This window comes from Delphinapterus leucas, chromosome 16 (assembly GCF_059928025.1).
Source record: "Delphinapterus leucas isolate spDelLeu-1000000601 "Yukka" chromosome 16, BTC_Dleu_Yukka2, whole genome shotgun sequence".
In the NCBI taxonomy this organism is placed as follows: domain Eukaryota; kingdom Metazoa; phylum Chordata; class Mammalia; order Artiodactyla; family Monodontidae; genus Delphinapterus; species Delphinapterus leucas.
The window spans coordinates 58,609,894-58,627,750 of record NC_143144.1 but is presented as its reverse complement, the minus strand read 5'-3'; the positions used below and the strand labels follow the sequence as shown (position 1 = coordinate 58,627,750).

At 54.3% G+C, this 17,857-nt stretch overlaps 1 protein-coding gene across 1 annotated transcript; it reads right to left on the bottom strand.

Annotated features, from left to right (window-relative positions):
- Window positions 1–1,117: 1,117 nt before the first annotated feature.
- NKX2-3 (NK2 homeobox 3) lies at window positions 1,118–12,927 on the bottom strand. Its single transcript, XM_022569101.3, has 2 exons — window positions 4,183–12,927; window positions 1,118–2,678 (listed from the first exon to the last, which is right to left on the bottom strand). The coding sequence occupies exons 1-2, from the start codon at window positions 4,541–4,543 to the stop codon at window positions 1,939–1,941; spliced, it is 1,101 nt and encodes a 366-aa protein (XP_022424809.1). The 5' UTR covers window positions 4,544–12,927; the 3' UTR covers window positions 1,118–1,938.
- Between the last annotated feature and the right edge of the window lie 4,930 nt (window positions 12,928–17,857).

The window sequence follows — 17,857 nt, the reverse complement described above, 5'->3', positions numbered from 1 at the left end:
CCTCTTTTTTCTTCCTCCTCCGGGGCTCTGCAGCTCCCCAGCCCGGGTACCGCAGCAACCTAGCAGCCCCCGCCCCCTCCTGTAAGGGCGAAATTGCTAAACTTGTAGCAATAATGACCCTGCATTCAGGCCGCCGGCTCCCGCTGAACTTCTCCGCGCCCCGGCCGGCCCGGCCTAATCAGCGCGCCCCTCCCTGCTGCCCGCCCAGCCCCCGTCCCCCCCTTGCCGCCCCCTCCCCCAGCGCACAAAAAGTGGGGAACAAAATCCCCGCGCATTTCTCCGTTCCTCTGTTGAGCAGACTGCTGCACAAAGCCCCCGCTCTGGGAAGCAATGGGGAGCTCGGGAGGGACGTCAATCCCGACGCGCTGGGGTTTTTGTTCGCGCAGGGGACTTCGCCTTCCTACCACACCTTTTGTTCGGGACTCCAATAAAAAGCCATTCTTTCCGCACCTTCTCGGCCCGGAGCCGCCTTTCAGCAAGGCCCGGCCCCACAATGGCGCGGCGCGCAGAGGCCTCCCCATTCACCCTCCTTGGCACGCTCACAATCGGCCGTGTGGCAGCACAGGCCTCGCACAGGCATTCTGCGCAAGTGACAAGGAGCCGCATAAAGCCGCGGCCGCCGGGGGAGAAGGGAGGGCGACCGAGGGGGAGAACTCGGCCGCGGCGGGGCACAGCGCCCCCGGGCGCGCTGGAAGCCTGGGCGGCGGCCGCAGATGCAGCCGCCTTCGCGCGGCCTACGCCTGGGCCTGGGGGCGAGGTTTCCCTTTACCCTGGCGACCCTCGAGGCGGGGCAGAGTCTAGGCCTTGATCTAACGCAGGCCAAGATACTAGCGCAAGCATCTGGGTGAAACGTGGGGGGATTACAAAGCCCAGCCCTCAAAAGGTCCTGAGTCTCCGACCTGTCCTCCCTATAACAGTAAAGAGAAATTAATGAACAAAGCCTTGGAGACCGGACTTGCAGCCTAGGGTCTGAGGCAGGGGAGACCAGGCCTACAACCATCCAGGGTGAACTGTTTTTCCTATCTTTTCCTTCCCCTCCCGCCCTTGTGGGCTAAACAAAGTCTGTAGCCGGCCAACGGTTTGAAAATATTGCACCTTGTTTATTGACTCCTGTAGTGTATGGCAGCGGGTGTGTACATGGCGTGTGGATATAGTTTTATATATATATATATATATATATATATATATATATATATATATAATATGTGCTGAACACAGAATACGAAACAGAAAGGAAAGCCGGTAACACCTCCGGTGGGCCACCAGTTCCCGGATTTGTTCAGCCCACCAGCTTTTGATCTCGCTCCACTGGTTTTTTTCGCAGAGTTCTCACCCCCCTGACAATCTGGAGATCCAGGCCGAGGTATCTGGTGCGGAAGGCAGGCGGTTGGGAAAAGGAAAATGGACTGTGCTGTGGTACGCCGGCCCCGCAAAGGGGGCAGAGGGTCGGTAGGGCCTGGGGATTTCTCAAGCCACGACGCCCATTTTTCTCTCCTTCATGCTTTTTTTGTCCTTGAGTTTTCCGCCAGCGCTTCGCGGCGTCCGCGGGAAGGCTGAGAGAGAGAAGCCCGAGGGAGAGAAGCCCTTCTTGCTCTGGGAGAACCGAGCGGCAGCCCGAGTCTCAGCCTCTCGCACTCCTTTTGGGGCCAAGCTCGGGGCCATCGTCCTCCCAGCACCCAGCCGGCGTTTCTGCCTCAGAGACAGTCTTCGTGACCACTCCCGGGCATCCTCTTCGCCCCTGAGACCCCTTCCCCAGGCCTCGCGTGAGCTGCGCTCCGGGGCTCTGGGGAGCGAGACGTGTGTATATATATATATATTTATTTATTTATTTTTATTTAACGAGGGGACCTGGCTCTTCCTTGGATCCAGCCTTTCTCGCGCTTCAGTCCCGCGGCGCCAGGCTGCGGTGGGGCGGCTGCCGCATGACCCGCCCGGTCCCTACCAGGCCCGGATGCCCTGCAAGGTGCCCTGCGCGCACGCGGCCCCGGCCGCCGCACCCTGGTGTAATGGCTGCGCGCCGCCGCCGCCGCCGCCGCCGAAGCCGCCCAGGTTGCTCACGTTCACAAAGGGGCCGCCTCCGGCCGCACTGCAGGCGGGCTGCATGGCCGAGGCCGCCGCGGAGGCCCCGCCGCCGCCTCCACCGCTTGCCGGGTACGCACAGCCGTAGCTGCCGCTGTAGGCCGCAGCGGCGGCGGCTGCAGCAGCCGCGGCTGCGGCGGCGGCTGCCGAGTTCCCATAGCCATAGGCGGGGAAGCTGTTGTAGGAGTAGGCGCCCGCGCCCACGCCGTAGGGCGCGCCGTAAGCTGGCGCGCTGGGCGTGACGCACGGCTTGCCGTCCCGCACTAGCACCGGCACTGCCACGCGGCGCGGCGGCGGCGGGGGCGCGTGCGCGCCCAGCTCCAGAGACTTGTCCTGCCGCTGTCTCTTACACTTGTACCTGCGATTCTGGAACCAGATCTTCACCTGCGTGGACGTGAGCTTCAGGCTGCTGGCGAGGTGCTCGCGCTCGGGGGCCGACAGGTACCGCTGCTGCTTGAACCTGCGTTCCAGCTCGAAGACCTGGGCTTGCGAGAAGAGGACCCGCGGCTTCCGGCGGCTGCGTGGCTTCGGCCTCTCGCTCTCCTCCGCTGCCTTGCAGTCTCCGGCCGCCTCCAGAGACTTCTTAAGCTGGCAGCTTTCTGCGGAAGAAGCAAAACAACAGCGTCCTTTAATTGTTCCCGATCTCACCGCGGCTCCGGTCCCGGAGCACTGTGGCCCCTTTGGGCGGCAGCGCGGAGTGTGCGGTAATAACTGCTTGGACTTTTGGGAAAGTTTGTGGCTCCTGACGCCGTGGGACCCTGCGATAGCCCAAGGCCACTCACAACGCCCTTGGCGGGTGGAGGCACGTTCCGTGGGGAGGGGTAGTTAGTGCGCGTTTAGTTAGAACTTGAGCATCTGCGAGAGATTACCCTGTATTAAATGTGCGGCTCGGCGTGCTGACGATTATTTTCAGGATGAAAGTTTGCAACTCCGTAATAACTATAGTATTTGCAAACTCGTTTGCCTTCCACTCCGTCATGAATAGCTGAAGGTGTGAAGACATGTTGGTATTTGGGAGCCGGTATGCGTGCGTTCTGCGAAAATCTTCCTGCTCGTAAATGTCTGAGTGTAACGCTCATGTATTGCCCAGGGACAGTTTTTTACTTTTAAAAGCCTACAGGCCCACAGCTAAATGTCTGCCTGACGACATCTGTATTACCTTAGAGAGAAAAAGAAATTTGATTGATTGAGACAGTTTCATGTCGATTTTAGGCCCAGGGGAGCTGTCAGAGCACAGGCCTTGGCTTCCACCACATCAAACCTCCTCTTAGGGAAGGAGATTCTTTGGCTCTCTCTCCTCAGAAACAAACACTTCCTTGGAGGCTTTATTCAGTTGTCCTATTTCCCTACCCAATTCACCTCGCATCCTACTTGAGTAGCCAGGATCTAAGTTCGGCGCGTTTTTCACTCAGCCCGAAGCCCCACAGCCTGGGACACAAAGCAAAACGTTAAGAATTTTCAAAAAAGTCTGGTGCCTCAGGGGTGTGAGTGCGGAATGGACTGTGTTCCCACGCACTCTCCCAGCATCCCCTCCCTCTCTGCCGGGTGCCGTGGGTGCGAGGACGCTGAGTTCCAGGCGGAGAAGTGAGGAAACCACCCAGCTGAACTCTACCGAAGTTCCTGCGCCCTGTGGACACTAGGCACACAAGCTGCTTCGACTGTCTTTTCCAAGAAGAGGGAGCGGCTGCCCTGGCCTCAGAAAACTCGTCTCACGCTAGAGAGAAAGTGGGAAGAGTTCAGGCTCGTGCCCCTCTAGCTCTTGGGAAGAGCAAAAATACTATGAGTTGTCAGCACCCAGCAGCTGAGCCCATGTTGCTTATCACCATCAGGGCAGCAGTAACTATTTTCCCTTCCCTCCGGGGCTGCATCGCCTCCCCCCTCTGGGGGGAGTAGTTGACGGAGTCACCTTGTCTTTCTCCCTCCGCCCTGGTTCCCTTGCAGGCACCTGCGCTTTGCGGAGCTGTCGTTGACCAGGGCCAGGGCATGACCCCAGCCAGGGGCTAACGGGGCGGGCAGCCGTGCTGGCGAGATTTGTGGGCTGTTTGCGGGCATCCCGCCATTGCTCCAGATGTGCGGGTGCGTTTCCTTTCCCCCTCTACTCACTTTGGCTCCGGTCCCTCAGGACCTCGGGCTCCTCTTCATGTTCCTTAGGCCCGCTGCACGAGTCTCGCAGGACCGTGTGGACATAGCTCTGGGGGCAGAGCCCCGAATCCCCGTGGCCATCGGCTGTAGCTAGTGAGTTCAAATAGGACAGTTTCTCTCCCTCTTCTTCCTCGTCCTCCTCCCCTCCGTCAGAAAATTGCGTCCCCTCAGCGGCGGCCAGCATGCAGGGCGCCGAGTGGAAGTGGTGCTCCAAGTCCGCCTGCAAGTGCGCGCCGTGGAAATGCTGTTGCTGCTGCTGCTCCAGATTCAAAATGTCTTTGACTGAGAAAGGGGTGGAGGTGACCGGGCTTGGTAACATCATCAGGGCTACTTAATTGTCCAGTCCAAATACTCAATAAATCCCGGCGGGGGCGGGGAGGCAGCGCGGCGGCTCCAGCTCTCCTTCTGGACTCCGCCGCGGCTGCCGAGTCGGGCTTTTGACAGACGCGGTCCCGCTCCAGTCTAAATCGCCTCCATTGGCCGGGACGTGGGGGTCTGGGTTTTGTTAAAGCCACTGAAGGGACTGGGGCCGGGGCTGCGAAGCCTGAGTCCGGGGGTCTTACGTCACGTCTGGGGCGGGGCTCTCGCTTCGACCTCACTCTCTATTGGTTCCAGCTCCTGTGGACCACGCCCCTCCTCAGCCAGTGAGTGTGGGTGCCGTGGAGCTACCAGAAATAGACAAGGACTAATATAAAGTCGCAAAGTCCTAGTCGCTGTGGGCGAGGCTGCACTGCCTGGGGTACGCGCACTACCGATTCCCACCCAGACTGGCCGCATCTTCCCGGGCAAAGCCAGTTCTGGGAGGTTTCCTGTCTGAGAACCAGCTACCAGGAAGGACAGCCCAGGAGTGTGGTTTTTCCAGATGCTGCGGGGACAGGAAAACTTCCTGGCATGTAAATACCCGGCACTGGATCCCCAAGGAGATGCAATGTTTTATATATCTATGGATGGGCGACGTGTGCGTTCTCGCCTTGTTGACTTTGCTCAAGCTGTTCCCTCCACTCGGAATGTCTTCTCCGCCCTTGTCTCCACGACAAGCCTGTTCTCCGAGGCTCTGCTCAAATGCCACCTCCTCCAAGGAAGCGCTCCCTCGTCGCCTAGCCGGAAGTCATCTCTCTCGCATCTGAACTTGCAGCTCGTGCTAGTAAAGGACATTCGTGTCACTTATCACTTCCCACCTAGTACTATAGCTATACTGTCTGCCTGGTCTCCCTGGGTAAACTATAAGCCCCTGAGGGCAGGGCACCGGTAGCATTGGCTCTTGTAGCTTTTCCAGCGGCCGCACTAAGCAGGTATGTGAGAGACAGGATGATGGAGCCATTACTGAATTTTGTGGACTGACAGCTCTTGGTTTGAATCCTGGCCTAGTCAGTGTATGGCCTTGGGCGTTTCTAAGCCTCAGTTTCTTTGTCTACAAAAAGACAGTAATACCTTCTTCAGGGTTGTTGCCAGGGATAAATGAGGCAAAACATGCCAGGATTTTCATGCGGGGCGCATGTTAGTGCTCAATACACGTCATCACTGCTATCCTGCATCAGCGGTCAAGCAGTATTTGTTGACTGCATTGGTGATGACATGGCTGGAGTGCCTCACACGCTGGGTGGTTTCATAGCGTCTTGAGAGCAGAGTCTGTCTTCACAAGGGAGGTGACCCAGCCATGGAGGCCGTCTTTTCCGCCTATTGAAATCAGGCGCCTTGGTCTAGGCCTTGACCCTCGGAGGCATCTTTCTAATTTCTCCAACCCACACGCCTTCTGGCGCCCTCCTAAGGCTCTTTTTTGTGGGCGAATCTATGGGGTCCTCTGTGATTCTGGAAACCGCTCTGGTGGAGATCATCTTCCCGCAAAATAGGCATTCGCTCGCCACCACATCTAGCCCAGTGAGGAGCAGCAGGCGCTGCTGTGAGACCTGCAGAAAAACTTTTGCGCAGTGCTGGCCTTGAAATAATAGGGACCGATTCGGCCCAACCGTGGTGCCCCTCATCTGGCCCTAGACACCCCAAGCATTTTTTGGTGGTCAAGATAGTGGCGCTCGGAGTGCACTAGCCTCAGCTAGAAGGGGTAGGTGGAAGGTTCAGGGACTGTGGACAACACCTCCGGCGGCAGCAGACACGGGATGGGAGTGGGGGAGAGAGCGGAGAGCTGTCGTGGGAGGAACCCCGCAACAGCGGGAGCGGTGGGTGCCCAAAGCTGAGAAGAGAATGAACAGCCAGTCGGGAGGGGGGAGAGGCGGGGCTGTTCCGGAGGGAGCGGAAATGGTGCGGGGAGTCAGCCCCCGGGGTCGCCTGGAGAGCTGGGATTCTGCGTGGGCCGCGTGCGCCCGGGGGTACTTAGGTGGCGGCAGCCCGCAGGCTGTTGGGGAGACCCTCTGTGAGACGGCCTTTGCGCCGGGAGGACCATCCCTCAGCCACAAGGGCGCCCGGTGCCTTTCCGCTTTGAATTCTGAGACTATTGAGGCCCCAGGCAGAGCCGGCATCTTCAGACCAGGCCAGGCAGCTGCAGAGAGAAGAATGCGCCTGCTTTTGCTGCGGATCGCGAGCGCTTGAGCGCAAAGATCCAGAGAGAGATGGGGGTGAGTGCGGGGCACTGCCGGGTAGGAGTCCTTCAGTGTGTGCGTCGCGGTAGCAGGCGAGCATAAAAGAAGGAAGCTGCTTCCAATCCCACTCTTCCATCCCCATCCCGAGGGCTAGACTGTCGTTGAGAATATTTCTACTCCCTGCTGGTCTCCTAATTTTTAAAAATTATTTTTTTTGCCTCTGTGGGCGATTTTCTTGAGTGATTTCAAGATTCAGGAAAAAAAAAAAGAGAGAAAGACAAAAGCTACGGAAAATCTCTCTCCCCAGTTTCCAGCCGAAACCTGCATTTCTCCTTGCTACATTCTCTTGCTTCTACACGGCGTTTCGTTCCTAGGCCTTCCCTAAGCTCATCCTCAAGAATCCCTATCTTAGAACCCGTGGCCCGGGGTGCCGGGAACGCGGAGACACGCCCACACACCCGCTGCTGCCGCCCAGAGTCCACCGAGTCTCCTTCTCCCTTAGCACGCAGAAGGCTGTCTCCTCCCCAGCCGCAGGCCCACGCAGTTCGCTCTCCTCCAAACCTGCTGCCACGACTACCCCGCCAGATATCCTTGGCCCAGGCCTGAATAGTTCTCTCCAGAGGTCCCTAACCAGATTGCTCCTCGGCAGGCCGCCCCGGGACGCAGTTCAGGCCCGAGGGGCTGGAGGCTCGTGAGGAGCAGAGTGTGGGGGACACAGGCGAAGGGGCCTAGCAGGCGGTTGGTGTGCCCTGTCCTCCTTTTCTCTTCCCAACCCCAGCTCTGCGCAGGGCTGATCTAGCGGGCGGGAGGCTTAGATCTTGGCCTTAAGCCCTGAGCAGGGGCTCGGTTCCTCTCCTGATTGTTCAGGCCCCCTTTGGTCGGTCTGGTTCCCCAGCAGCGGAGCTTCCCTGCAGGGATACCCGCCGGGCCAATCACATCTCGGCAGCCTGCCTTTCCTGCGCCCGCAGCCCCGACGATCGCGAGCGTGTGCGCCGCCAGCTGCGCGCCACTGTCCGGAACGAAAACGCCGCCAGAGCGATAGTTATGTTACAGCAGCGGTCGGTTCTCAGGAGTCGCTTATCAGAATGTAGAATCTGGTTCCAGCGCCTATCCAGTTACAATCTCGTTCTGGGACATTTGCATTCTCTTGTGGGAAAAGAGGATCTTTGAAATCCCGTAGCTAATAATTGGTTTTTGTTCCAGACAGTTTAGCTAATTACTGACAGATAGAGTAAATATTGTTGCATCCATGGAAGCGTTTGATCTTATTTTAATCGAGTGTATCTGCCTACGTTCCGTTTTGTCACGTTATACATTTATACAAGTCTTCCTCCTCCCGTATGTGATTACAGATCATAGTAAAATGACGGCAAATTCTCTGAGGGGAGGTGCTATATAGATGCGTAAAAAGGCGATAAATAAAATTATACCTTTTGGGAGAAAACCCACATACTAATCACTACAACAAACATATTATCCAAGAAAAATGTGATGGTTCTTTGAAAGCTGTAAAGTGTTCCAAGAAGTTATTATTCTCTACCCAAAACTTGCTTAATATACTTATATAGTCAGATAATTGATCATTTTAGTTGTATATGCCACACCTTATTCTGATATCCTTCACCTGTTTGAATAGCCATTTAATTATGTAGCCATGGCTATAAAAAAAACCCAAAACCTGAAGGTTATCGTGGCCTTCTAATCTACATGTAGTACCACAGTCAGGAGTGATTTTCTATTAAGGCATGAAAAACCATCATGTGATGAACGCAGCTAGCTAAAATTATGTGATAACTTTTCAGGCGATTTTTTTTTCGTTGAAATTTTCTTTCCTTCTTTTTCTTTCTTTCTTCTTCTTTTTTTTTTTTTTACTGCTCTCCTAGAAATTTCATTGTCAATGCCATCTTACAAAAAAAAAAGAGTTGAAAGAAAAAAACTTCCTCTTTTGCAGGAGCACTAAATAGATTTTTGTTATTTTGTTGTAGTTGCTGGCAGTGGTGTGTATGTGTTTTGGTTTGGTTTTTCGTTGAGAGATATTAGAAAGCTATCCAAATTTTTGAGCAATCTAGAGGCTAGTGCTTTGTGAGAAGGGTGAATACATTTTCTACTTTTCAAGAAATGTCAGCTAGGTACGTCAGTCCCAGAAAGCATTAAACTGATGTAATTCCTCAAGAGGATTTTTTTCCCTCGTTTCAGTAATTTGGTAAGAGAGATTTTAAAATGGCATTTTTGAGCATTTTAGCTTGTTTTGCATGTGTTTGTATAAATGCCATATTTTCTCAGATTGTGTTTGGAATTGAGTTTTCTAAATAACCCACCACTTCCCTTCCCTGGGAGAAAATTGGTCCAAATTCAGCAATCCCTGTAGTTCTTTGTAAATTACAGGCCCTTGCTGAGGAAGTGAGTTTCGATTTCTCAGGGAGAGGACCTTTCACATCTATCTATGTGTATCTGCCCCAGTCCAAAAATTTTAAGTTAACGGTGTAAATACAGCTTTCGTCACCGAAAAGTTGTTTTGCCAATAAAACACAGAAGTCGGAAAAGCTAACTTTGTCGAGTGAAAGTCAATATTTTTTCAAACAAAAACACGTAAATAAAAGATGTCTATACACAGACATTTATTTTTACTATTTGCGTGTGTTATTTGGGAGTGCAGTGAGCAGTTTTAACTTGGGGGTTAAATTGGAATTCTGGATGCATTCCTTAACTCTTTTTTTTTTTTAAGTGTGAGTTTAACTTCCTGTATCGAAATGTCAATGTCTTTAGACCTTTTAAAATATAATCTGACTTTAGAAGGACGGCTGCAGTTTTTGGCGAATTAATTTACTTAAACCAGCGCGCCTGCCTGCTCTGAGCACAAAGGGTTTCAGGGAGGGATGTGGTTATTATGTCCAAGAAGCAGAGATTTTTCGTGACTCTTCCTAGCGCGATCTTCTCAACTCTGTCTCCTCTCAACCGCAAACCGAGGGGACCTCGGCCTTCTCGGACGCAGAACTCTTTCCCCAAACCTCCCTGGGGGTCAAGTTGGAGCGAATAACTTCAAACCGTTTGAAAACAACAACAACAAAAAACCTTTCTCACTTGGAAAGAAACGTTTGCCGAAGTCTTGTTGCCTTAAGTAACGCCTTATCCCCGCCCTTGCTGTGTCCAGCCTGGAGTTCCCGGTCTTCGGTCAGCACCGGGAGAGCGATTCCCAAGGTGCAGCGGGACCTTCGCTCCGTCAGTGGGCAACCGTATCTGCGGGCCTAGCTGCCCACTTGCCCTTGGTTCCCTGAAGCTCCGGGGGCACCTAACAGTTACCACTGCCCTGGGATAGTCCCATCTTGCCTGACCCTGCGGGGATATTGGGAGTGGGAAAGCGTGGGCTCGGAACACCCGGGGACCCGATCTGGAAAGGACCGAGGACCCAGGCGGCTGCGGCGCACCAGGGCGCACAGCCGCAGGGACAGAAAGCGTGACACGCCAGGTCCCGTCCCGCAACTCGAGGCCTCCGGACTTGGCAGCCTTGCCCTGCAGAGACGCAGGTGAGTCAGGTCGGAGGTCAAGAATTCGGCGGCCTCGAGGCTGCGGGGACTGTCAGGTTGCCAGGCCTCGCTCTGCCCATCAGCCAAGGGCGCCGCGTCTCCAAGCCCGTGCACTTCGTCCGCGCTGGTTGGGGCCGGGAGTCCAGAGCTTCTCCACGGCACGTCTCTCTCCCACTGCAGACCAAGAGCCCGGGGGGTCCCTAGCGAAGAGCCCCGGGGAGACGCCTGCTGGGCCTCTGTCCTTGAACCTGCCAGTAGGTTCTCGAACTCTGCTCGACCTCTCTGCACTCCCGCCAACCCGAGAGAAGGACCGCCTTACTTCTCGCGGCTCGCGGCACGCAGGGGCCTGGCAGAGCCACCGAGACCCGGACCCCAGAACTTCAGTGGCCTTCCTCCTCCCCCTCGCAGCCAGTCTGTTTCCCCTTTCGGCCCCTTTCTCTTCCACTGGGCTCATCTCTTACTCCCCCGCTCCTTCCCTTCCTCACTTCCCTCTTTTCCTGACCACCCTTCCCCCACCGCCTTTCTCCCTTACCCCCTCCTCCTCTCCCCAGCCTCCTTTGCTACTCGGTCTCCACTCCTCCCCCACCTGTTTCACTCTTCCTTATTTCTTCACTGCCTCCTCCCTTCCCCCATCTTATTTCATTCCCTTTTCCCCTCCTTTCAACTCTTGTATTTTCCTGCTTTTTGTCCCTGGACCCTGCAGGTGTTTGGTATGGAGGGAATCTCACACACACACACACACACACCCCGTGCACCAGAGGTCCCCACTCCTGAGCCCCAGACCCCTCTCCTCCATTCCACCCCTGTGCTTACTCTGTCTCGGCAGCTGCTCATAAAAATGCCCAAGCACCCTTGGGTGTGTGATAGGGACACTCCTCTGTACCCTCCAGCCTGTAGGACCTTTCCCATCTCCCAGCCCTCCAATACCCAGCAGCCTCAGCTATGAGCTCTGACAGGGTCTGTAGGGCTCCCGGTGGCGAGCTTGGCCACCCTCCCCGTGGAAATCCCCACTGCAGGCAGATCCTGCAGAGCCTCCATTTCCTTCTATTGTGGCAGTCCAGAGAGGATAACAGCAGAGCTGAAGGTGACCATAAAGCCTGGGCCCCAGGCATCCCTTGAGCACACAAATGGGGGCTCCTAGACCAGGGCTGACCCCCTCCGCCACTCCACACAGGCAAGAGCAGACTGAACTGACCTTCCCTTCTCTTTCTTTCCTGCCAGCCCTACTATAGATTAAGGGGCCATTTAGCCCTGAGATCACCCCAGCTGGGAAGCGTTTCAGGGACTGCCTTAAAATGCAGGGGGCAAATCTGGGAGAGAACAGTGGGGTCCCTGGCTCTCACACCAGCCAGCAGGGGCAAGGACTGAGCACTTGGTACAAGTCCCTGGCCTACCTCACTGCTATGGAGCCAGTGGGGCAACTGAGTCACTGCCTTCTGGAGAGGAGACAGGGTGTGGGGGTCTTCTCTCCTATGAGTCAGGCTCCCCAGCTGAAAGGTGGGCAGCCAGCCAATCTCTACCCTTTTACCTCCCATGTGCAACCACATTTCTGAGGTTGCATTACTCTAATAAATATGCATTTCCAACAGATGGACACAGCCATATATGTTTCTATGGACTTACCTTTTACCTTGAATGACAAGGCAGGTGACTTCCTGTGTGAATACAGCAGTGTGTGCACAGGCGGATAGGCAGGCAGAAGAAGGCACTCAGGACTCCCTATAACTGTAACTTCCACGTTAGAGCTCTCCTCTTTCAGGGAGTGTGGTCAAAACAGGAGGACTGGGTTAACACTCATTCTGAATCCCCTCCATCCTTTTTTCCTCACAATGTGAATTACTGGTAGTGTCATGAGATTTGGAGAGAAATGTTTATATGATCCAAGATGAAAACTAGCTTCCATGACAATCAGATGCACTATTTCTATACAGGCAATTTATGGTATCATTACAATTAATCTTGTACAAAGTAGTCCCATAAGGACCTAAGTTGCAGTCAGAGAAGAGGGAATAGATTTTATTACCAGAGTTGTAATGACTGTGTGTGTTCTTGAAAGTAATAAAACCACATTGAACTTATTCTGCAATTAATACTTTAACAAATCCACACACACACACACACACACACACACACAGGGTGGTCTGTGTGTGTGTGTGTGTGTGTGTATAACTGTGCCCACACACAAAGTGAGTGAGCACGGATGTGGGCACATATGAACATTTTACACCTCCCACAGCCAATAAGCCTGTTAAGTGTGTATGTGAATGGACGTACTCAAACCGCACAAGCATGCATGTGTAAGTGTTGGCACCTATGACACCCTCCTCCACAGGGAGAGCCCACAGAGTGAGGAGACTGCGTTTGGGGTGGGGTCTGGGGAAGACATGGCTTTCTTTAAATCATAATCACACCTCATGCCCCTGTCTTGCGCCAAAGCATTGACCCTGGAGTCCAGCAGAGGGGTTTGGAGCCCAGTCCTACCTCTCTTGTAGTCTTGTGACCTTGACGCAGTCCTTCAACCTTGCTAAGCAGCAGTTTTCTTACCTATAAAAGGAGATAATAATGGTGTGGACTTTACAGGCCTGCAGTAAGGATTAAAGAAATGATGGAAAGAAAGCGTTTACAGAGCCCTCTTGTGTAGTAAATGTTCTTGTGCTGGTGGTGGAGGGTGGGCGTGCGGGGTGTTGGTTAAGCACGCGGAGGGAGGCTCTGAATCTCTCCTCCCCTGAGCTGAGATCAGGGAGCCAGATTCTCAGATACTCCTTTTCTCACTTGGGGAAAAAAAACATTAATTATCAATCAAATTTTGAGGTTGTCTTTTTTTTTGGTCCCCAAACAAAACAAGAGGACTAGTTCTGTTAATCATTGAAGTTTTAGGATATACTCTCAGAACCACCAGCAGCCTCCCCCTCTCCCACTCCCATCCTCTGGAGCTGAAGCAAACAAATCCCACACCCAGTCAGTGTAAGATTCCCACTCCCACAAATGCATCATTTTTAGCTGCAGTAAACAAATCTCCAAAGTCTCATGTCATTGTTATCGTGTTTAGATAAAGATCTGGCCAATTAGTGTCCTTGCTGGAATGTAAATAAATCTGCTGCCCCGGACCTACCCCAGCGGTGGGCGTCCTTCTCTCAATCAAGCAACACCAGCATTCTTCCTCTCCTTTTCCTTTTGGTGTGGGCAAGAAAGTCTGGCCTTCAAATTCACATGGTTTCTAATCTCTTTACTCGGTTCCAGATCTGCTGTGTGACTTCAGGCAAGTCACTTACCCTCTCTGAACCTAGTTCCTTTTCCATAAAGAGGAGTTAATGAAGACTGCTTCTCAGAGTTGGGAGTGAACGGCAGTAATAATAGAAATAATACTGTTGATAATAATTACAACAATAATACTCCCACCAGCAATGGTCATATCAATAACATTAGCTACTGTTCATGGATGTTTTTCCTACAAGCACATGGTATGGCTCAATAATTAAGAGACTCCCCACTCTCCAACTCCCACATAAACTGTCAGACCATGGGCAAACCACCTGGGTAGGGCTGGAAGACTCTATGGGTATGGAGATCAGAGAACAGCACCAGGCATTTTGTGAAGCTCTTTAAGTGTCTACCCATTGTTATTGTTTCTGCTTCTTGCAACAGAGCCCTTGTCTATGGCCTTATTAATGCAACCATGATACAGAGGAGGAAACTGAGGCTGAGAGGTGAGGTTACTTGCCCAAGATTCTTAAGTTCCTTGCCTTCCACGTTCAGCTCCCTCTCTCTGCCCCTCTCCCTTTCCTGGGCAGCCCCAGGGTTACTAGGTTGAACACCATGCGTGGACTGCCTGACCAGGCACTATTCTCTCTGCTTTTGCGAATTCCTGCTCAGTGCTGGGTGCTCGACTGTCCTCCTCCTTCTCCCCTCCCCAAATGTTCCTGCAGGGCCTAAGTGGTAGTCCACAGCCCCCAAGAAGAATGTTCCCTGGGTGGTGGGATTGACTGGAAACTGTCTTGAAGATAAACATGGCTGGGGATGGGGTGGAACCTCCTGGAGCCTCCTCCCTTCCTCTCCTTACCCGCACCCCCTCTGAGCTGCTTCCTTTCTTGCTATCTCTTCAAAAAGAAGAGGGGCTGCCAGCCCACCTCTTTGCCTTCTGAGGTGCTTGCCATGGAGTTAATACTAATCGTGATAATAAGCTTCCCACCGGGTAAACGAAGTGTTCCACATGCATGATCATTACAACATCCCTGTGAAGCATATTTTTTGTTCCTCCCCCTTCAATTTAGAGCCATGGAAATCGAGGTCTGCAGAAATGAAATGACTTGTCCAAGGTCACAAAGCAGGTAAGGGGTGGATGCGAGACTTCCAGGCCCGTAGATGCTGCCACTCCACCGCCTGGGTCCGCGGCAGAGAATATCCTGCCCCAGCCCAACTCCAGGAACCAGGACTTCAGGACCACCTGCCCCCAGGGGGACCTTCCCCGAGTGAGCTTGTCTAATCCCTGAGCTGACCCCTTAGCCCGTAGGCCTCTCTGTGGGAGCGGTACCTGCAACCCTAAAGTCAGAGCAGGCCCGCTGAGTCCGGGAGCGCCCGTGAGCCCACACTCGCACTCCCTGGGAACAAGCTACAGGACTTTTCGAGGTGGCTCCCCCCTCTCCTCTCTGTCCGGACCTCTCAGGCCACTCTGCCCACGCCCTCCACAGAAAAAGGAACTTCCCACTGGAAAGCAAACCACCGCAGCCCGGCGGGGCCGGGGACACACTGGAGCCAGTCCCAGGCCCTGGAAACGCAGCCTGTTGGAACGTGAGCAAGTGCCTGTACCTCGGGTGTGCACGCTGTGCTTCCTGGAGCAGAGTGGTGGGTTCAAATCCTGTCTCCACTCTGTCTCCGGGCCAATTCCTTACTTCTGAGTCCTGCTTTTCTGAGTTGTAAAACTGGGAATACTCAAAGTACCCACCTCAGTAGGTCGCTCTGAGGGTTAAAGGAGATTACCTCCGTGAACCACTTAGTGCGCCGCCCGGCACAATAAACGCTCAATAAATGTTAGTTTATTGTGATTAACTCTGGGACCAGTGGAGGCTGCCTTTTCCGTTTCTGGGTGTGAGCTCTGCGTCCCTGCGCGCATCGAGGCTGCGCACGCGGCCGGAACGCGCCCGGGGGCCGTGGCTGGACACTTGGGCGCGCGAATTTTTGGAGAAGAGCCGGGGTAACCCCGTGGCGCTGTGTTTGGGGCTGGGCTCGGGCGCTTACATGAACTCGCGCGGCGTTCTCAGCGAGTGCGTCTGTCTGTCCCGAACCTCGTGCGTGTCGAGGCCTGTGCGTGTCACGAGCCGGTTCCACTGACGCGCCTGCGGGGACCTCACCTGCTTTCGGTTTACCTGACGGATGCGTGGTGTCCACGCTGTGTACACAAACCCCAGCGAGAGCCTGGAGTCCCGGCTGCTCGGCCTCCTGCTCATCGAACGATTTGCGCTATTAATGGTTATTTTATTTATATCGTTAGAATTGTCCCCCGGGTCTGTTTACACCAACGTCTGGCCGTCCGGGCCGCAGTGTTTGGACAGAGGATTACACTAATGCAAGGAGAGCTGGGAGGGGGGGATGGAGGCGCGGTTGGGAACTGGGCTCCGGGCGCCGCGTGGGGTGGGCCTCCTGGGAAGAGGGAGCAGGCCTCTCCTGGGCTCGACCTCTGACCCTTGGAGGGAAGGAAACGTGTCTGTTCGCGATAGGAAGCCTAGGCCTCCGGTGGGGTGGAGGCTGGAGGTGCCCGCTGGGTGGAGGGGGGGAGAAGGGGGCGCCTACTTCTCTTCTCTCAAGGCCGACTCCAAATTCGAGGTTGTCCCGCTTGGGTGCGCACACACGTCAACAAGTAAACGAGACCTGGAGCTACCAGGATGGCGGACGCTTTGATTCACTCTATCGGTGGCAGCCAGTTTAGTGCTTCGGCCTGCAAATCCGGATTACGGCTGAGCCCCGGGCGCCTGGCGGCCGGCGGGGTTAGAGCCGCCTTCAAAGGGTGGCCGCCCAGCGAGGGCGCAGCTCCCCACAGGACCCCCATGCCACCTGAGCACTCTGGAGCTAAACGCAGCCTGGGCACCCACCCCCCCGCGCAGCGGGAAGGCCCTCCATCTGGCAGCGGGCAGGTGTCTGGGTTCTTGGCAGCTTTCAGCTCGAAAAGGCTAGGCTTGGAATTCCTGGCTTCCAAGCGTCTTTGCTTCAGGGCTAGGGTTGATGCGTAAAAATATCTATTTACTTAGCATTTAGAATGTGCGAGACACCAAGCCAAGCATTTTTACACTCCACAACAATCCTAGGAACTGTTATCCCATTTTACAGAAGAGGAAACAGGGGGCTTCAGTAATTTGGGCAAAGTCTCATAGCTAGTGTCAGAGCCACGACTCTAACCATGCAGTCGGGCTACAGAACTAGCGCGCTGGTTCTCAACGTTCTGGGGTTCATGCACTCGTTTGGAACCGTGATGTAAGCTATGGACTCTCTCCCCTAGAAGAATGCGACAATTTGTCAATAATTCCAGGGGTTTCACGGAACCCCCCAGGCCCTTCCGTGGACCTCTGATTAATACATTTGGCTTTACAGGTTATACAAGTTGCATTTGATTTAATTTGTTAATTTCGAACATCTGTTAGTAAGGTAACTTTTTCTATCGTTTTATAAAAAGATTCCGGAAGCTCAGAGAGAGAGGTAAAGTCACTCGTTCGGGATCACACAGCTGGTAAATGTGGAACTGGGCTCTCAGATCTTTGGTCTCTAGAATCTTCGTACACCCCACTTCTCGTCTCCCCAGACCCTGAAGTGCTCCTTTTCTATCCCTCTTGGAGCTCTCTTTCCTCCTGCGGGAAGACTTGGGGCTAGAGCTTTGGAGGATGTTTTTTTCCTCGGGGCCCCTGCGAGGTGCTCGGCTGGCGGGGGCGCAGCGCCAGGACCCTGTTGCCCTGTGCTTTGGGGGCCCCGCTGCCAGGACGCGCGCTCCGGTAAACGGTTTATCTAAAGACAACTTCTGTTTCTCGTTCGCTGTCGGGAGTTGCCCTGCAACCAGCAATGAAAAATGCGCCTTTTCCCGAGACTCTGGCGCTGGTGATTTATGTGGGAACCGAACTCACTCGCGAGGCCTGGGCTGCTCAGCCGGGCTTAGGGGGTGGAGGGCAGGGGCCGTCCTGGAAGAGAACCTGGTGCCCCGGCCCTTCCAGCGCCCGCTTTTATGGCGCCCCCCTCCACCCCTACCTCCAGGACATTTTACAGCCGCTCCCCCAGGAAGCTGAGCGCTTTATCGCGGTAAAGTAAACACCATTATCCCAGGTCCATTAACAAGGAGATTTTGGCGTTGTAAATAGACCGCAAGAGGGAGAAGCGCAGCCCCCGCGAACTCCCTTGTAAAATGGTGAAGGTTCTCCAAGATTTATGGCCGCTGATCATTCCCCCAACCTTCTATGAAATCCCAGTCTTGAAAGCCAGAAGGTGGGGCATTCCTCCCCGGTCTAGAAATCCCGCCCTGGGTGTTAGGACTTTGAGAGTAGGGAGTCCCCAGGAGGCGTCTAACCTAGTCATTACTTTTCTTTAAGTTACAAGCCCAGG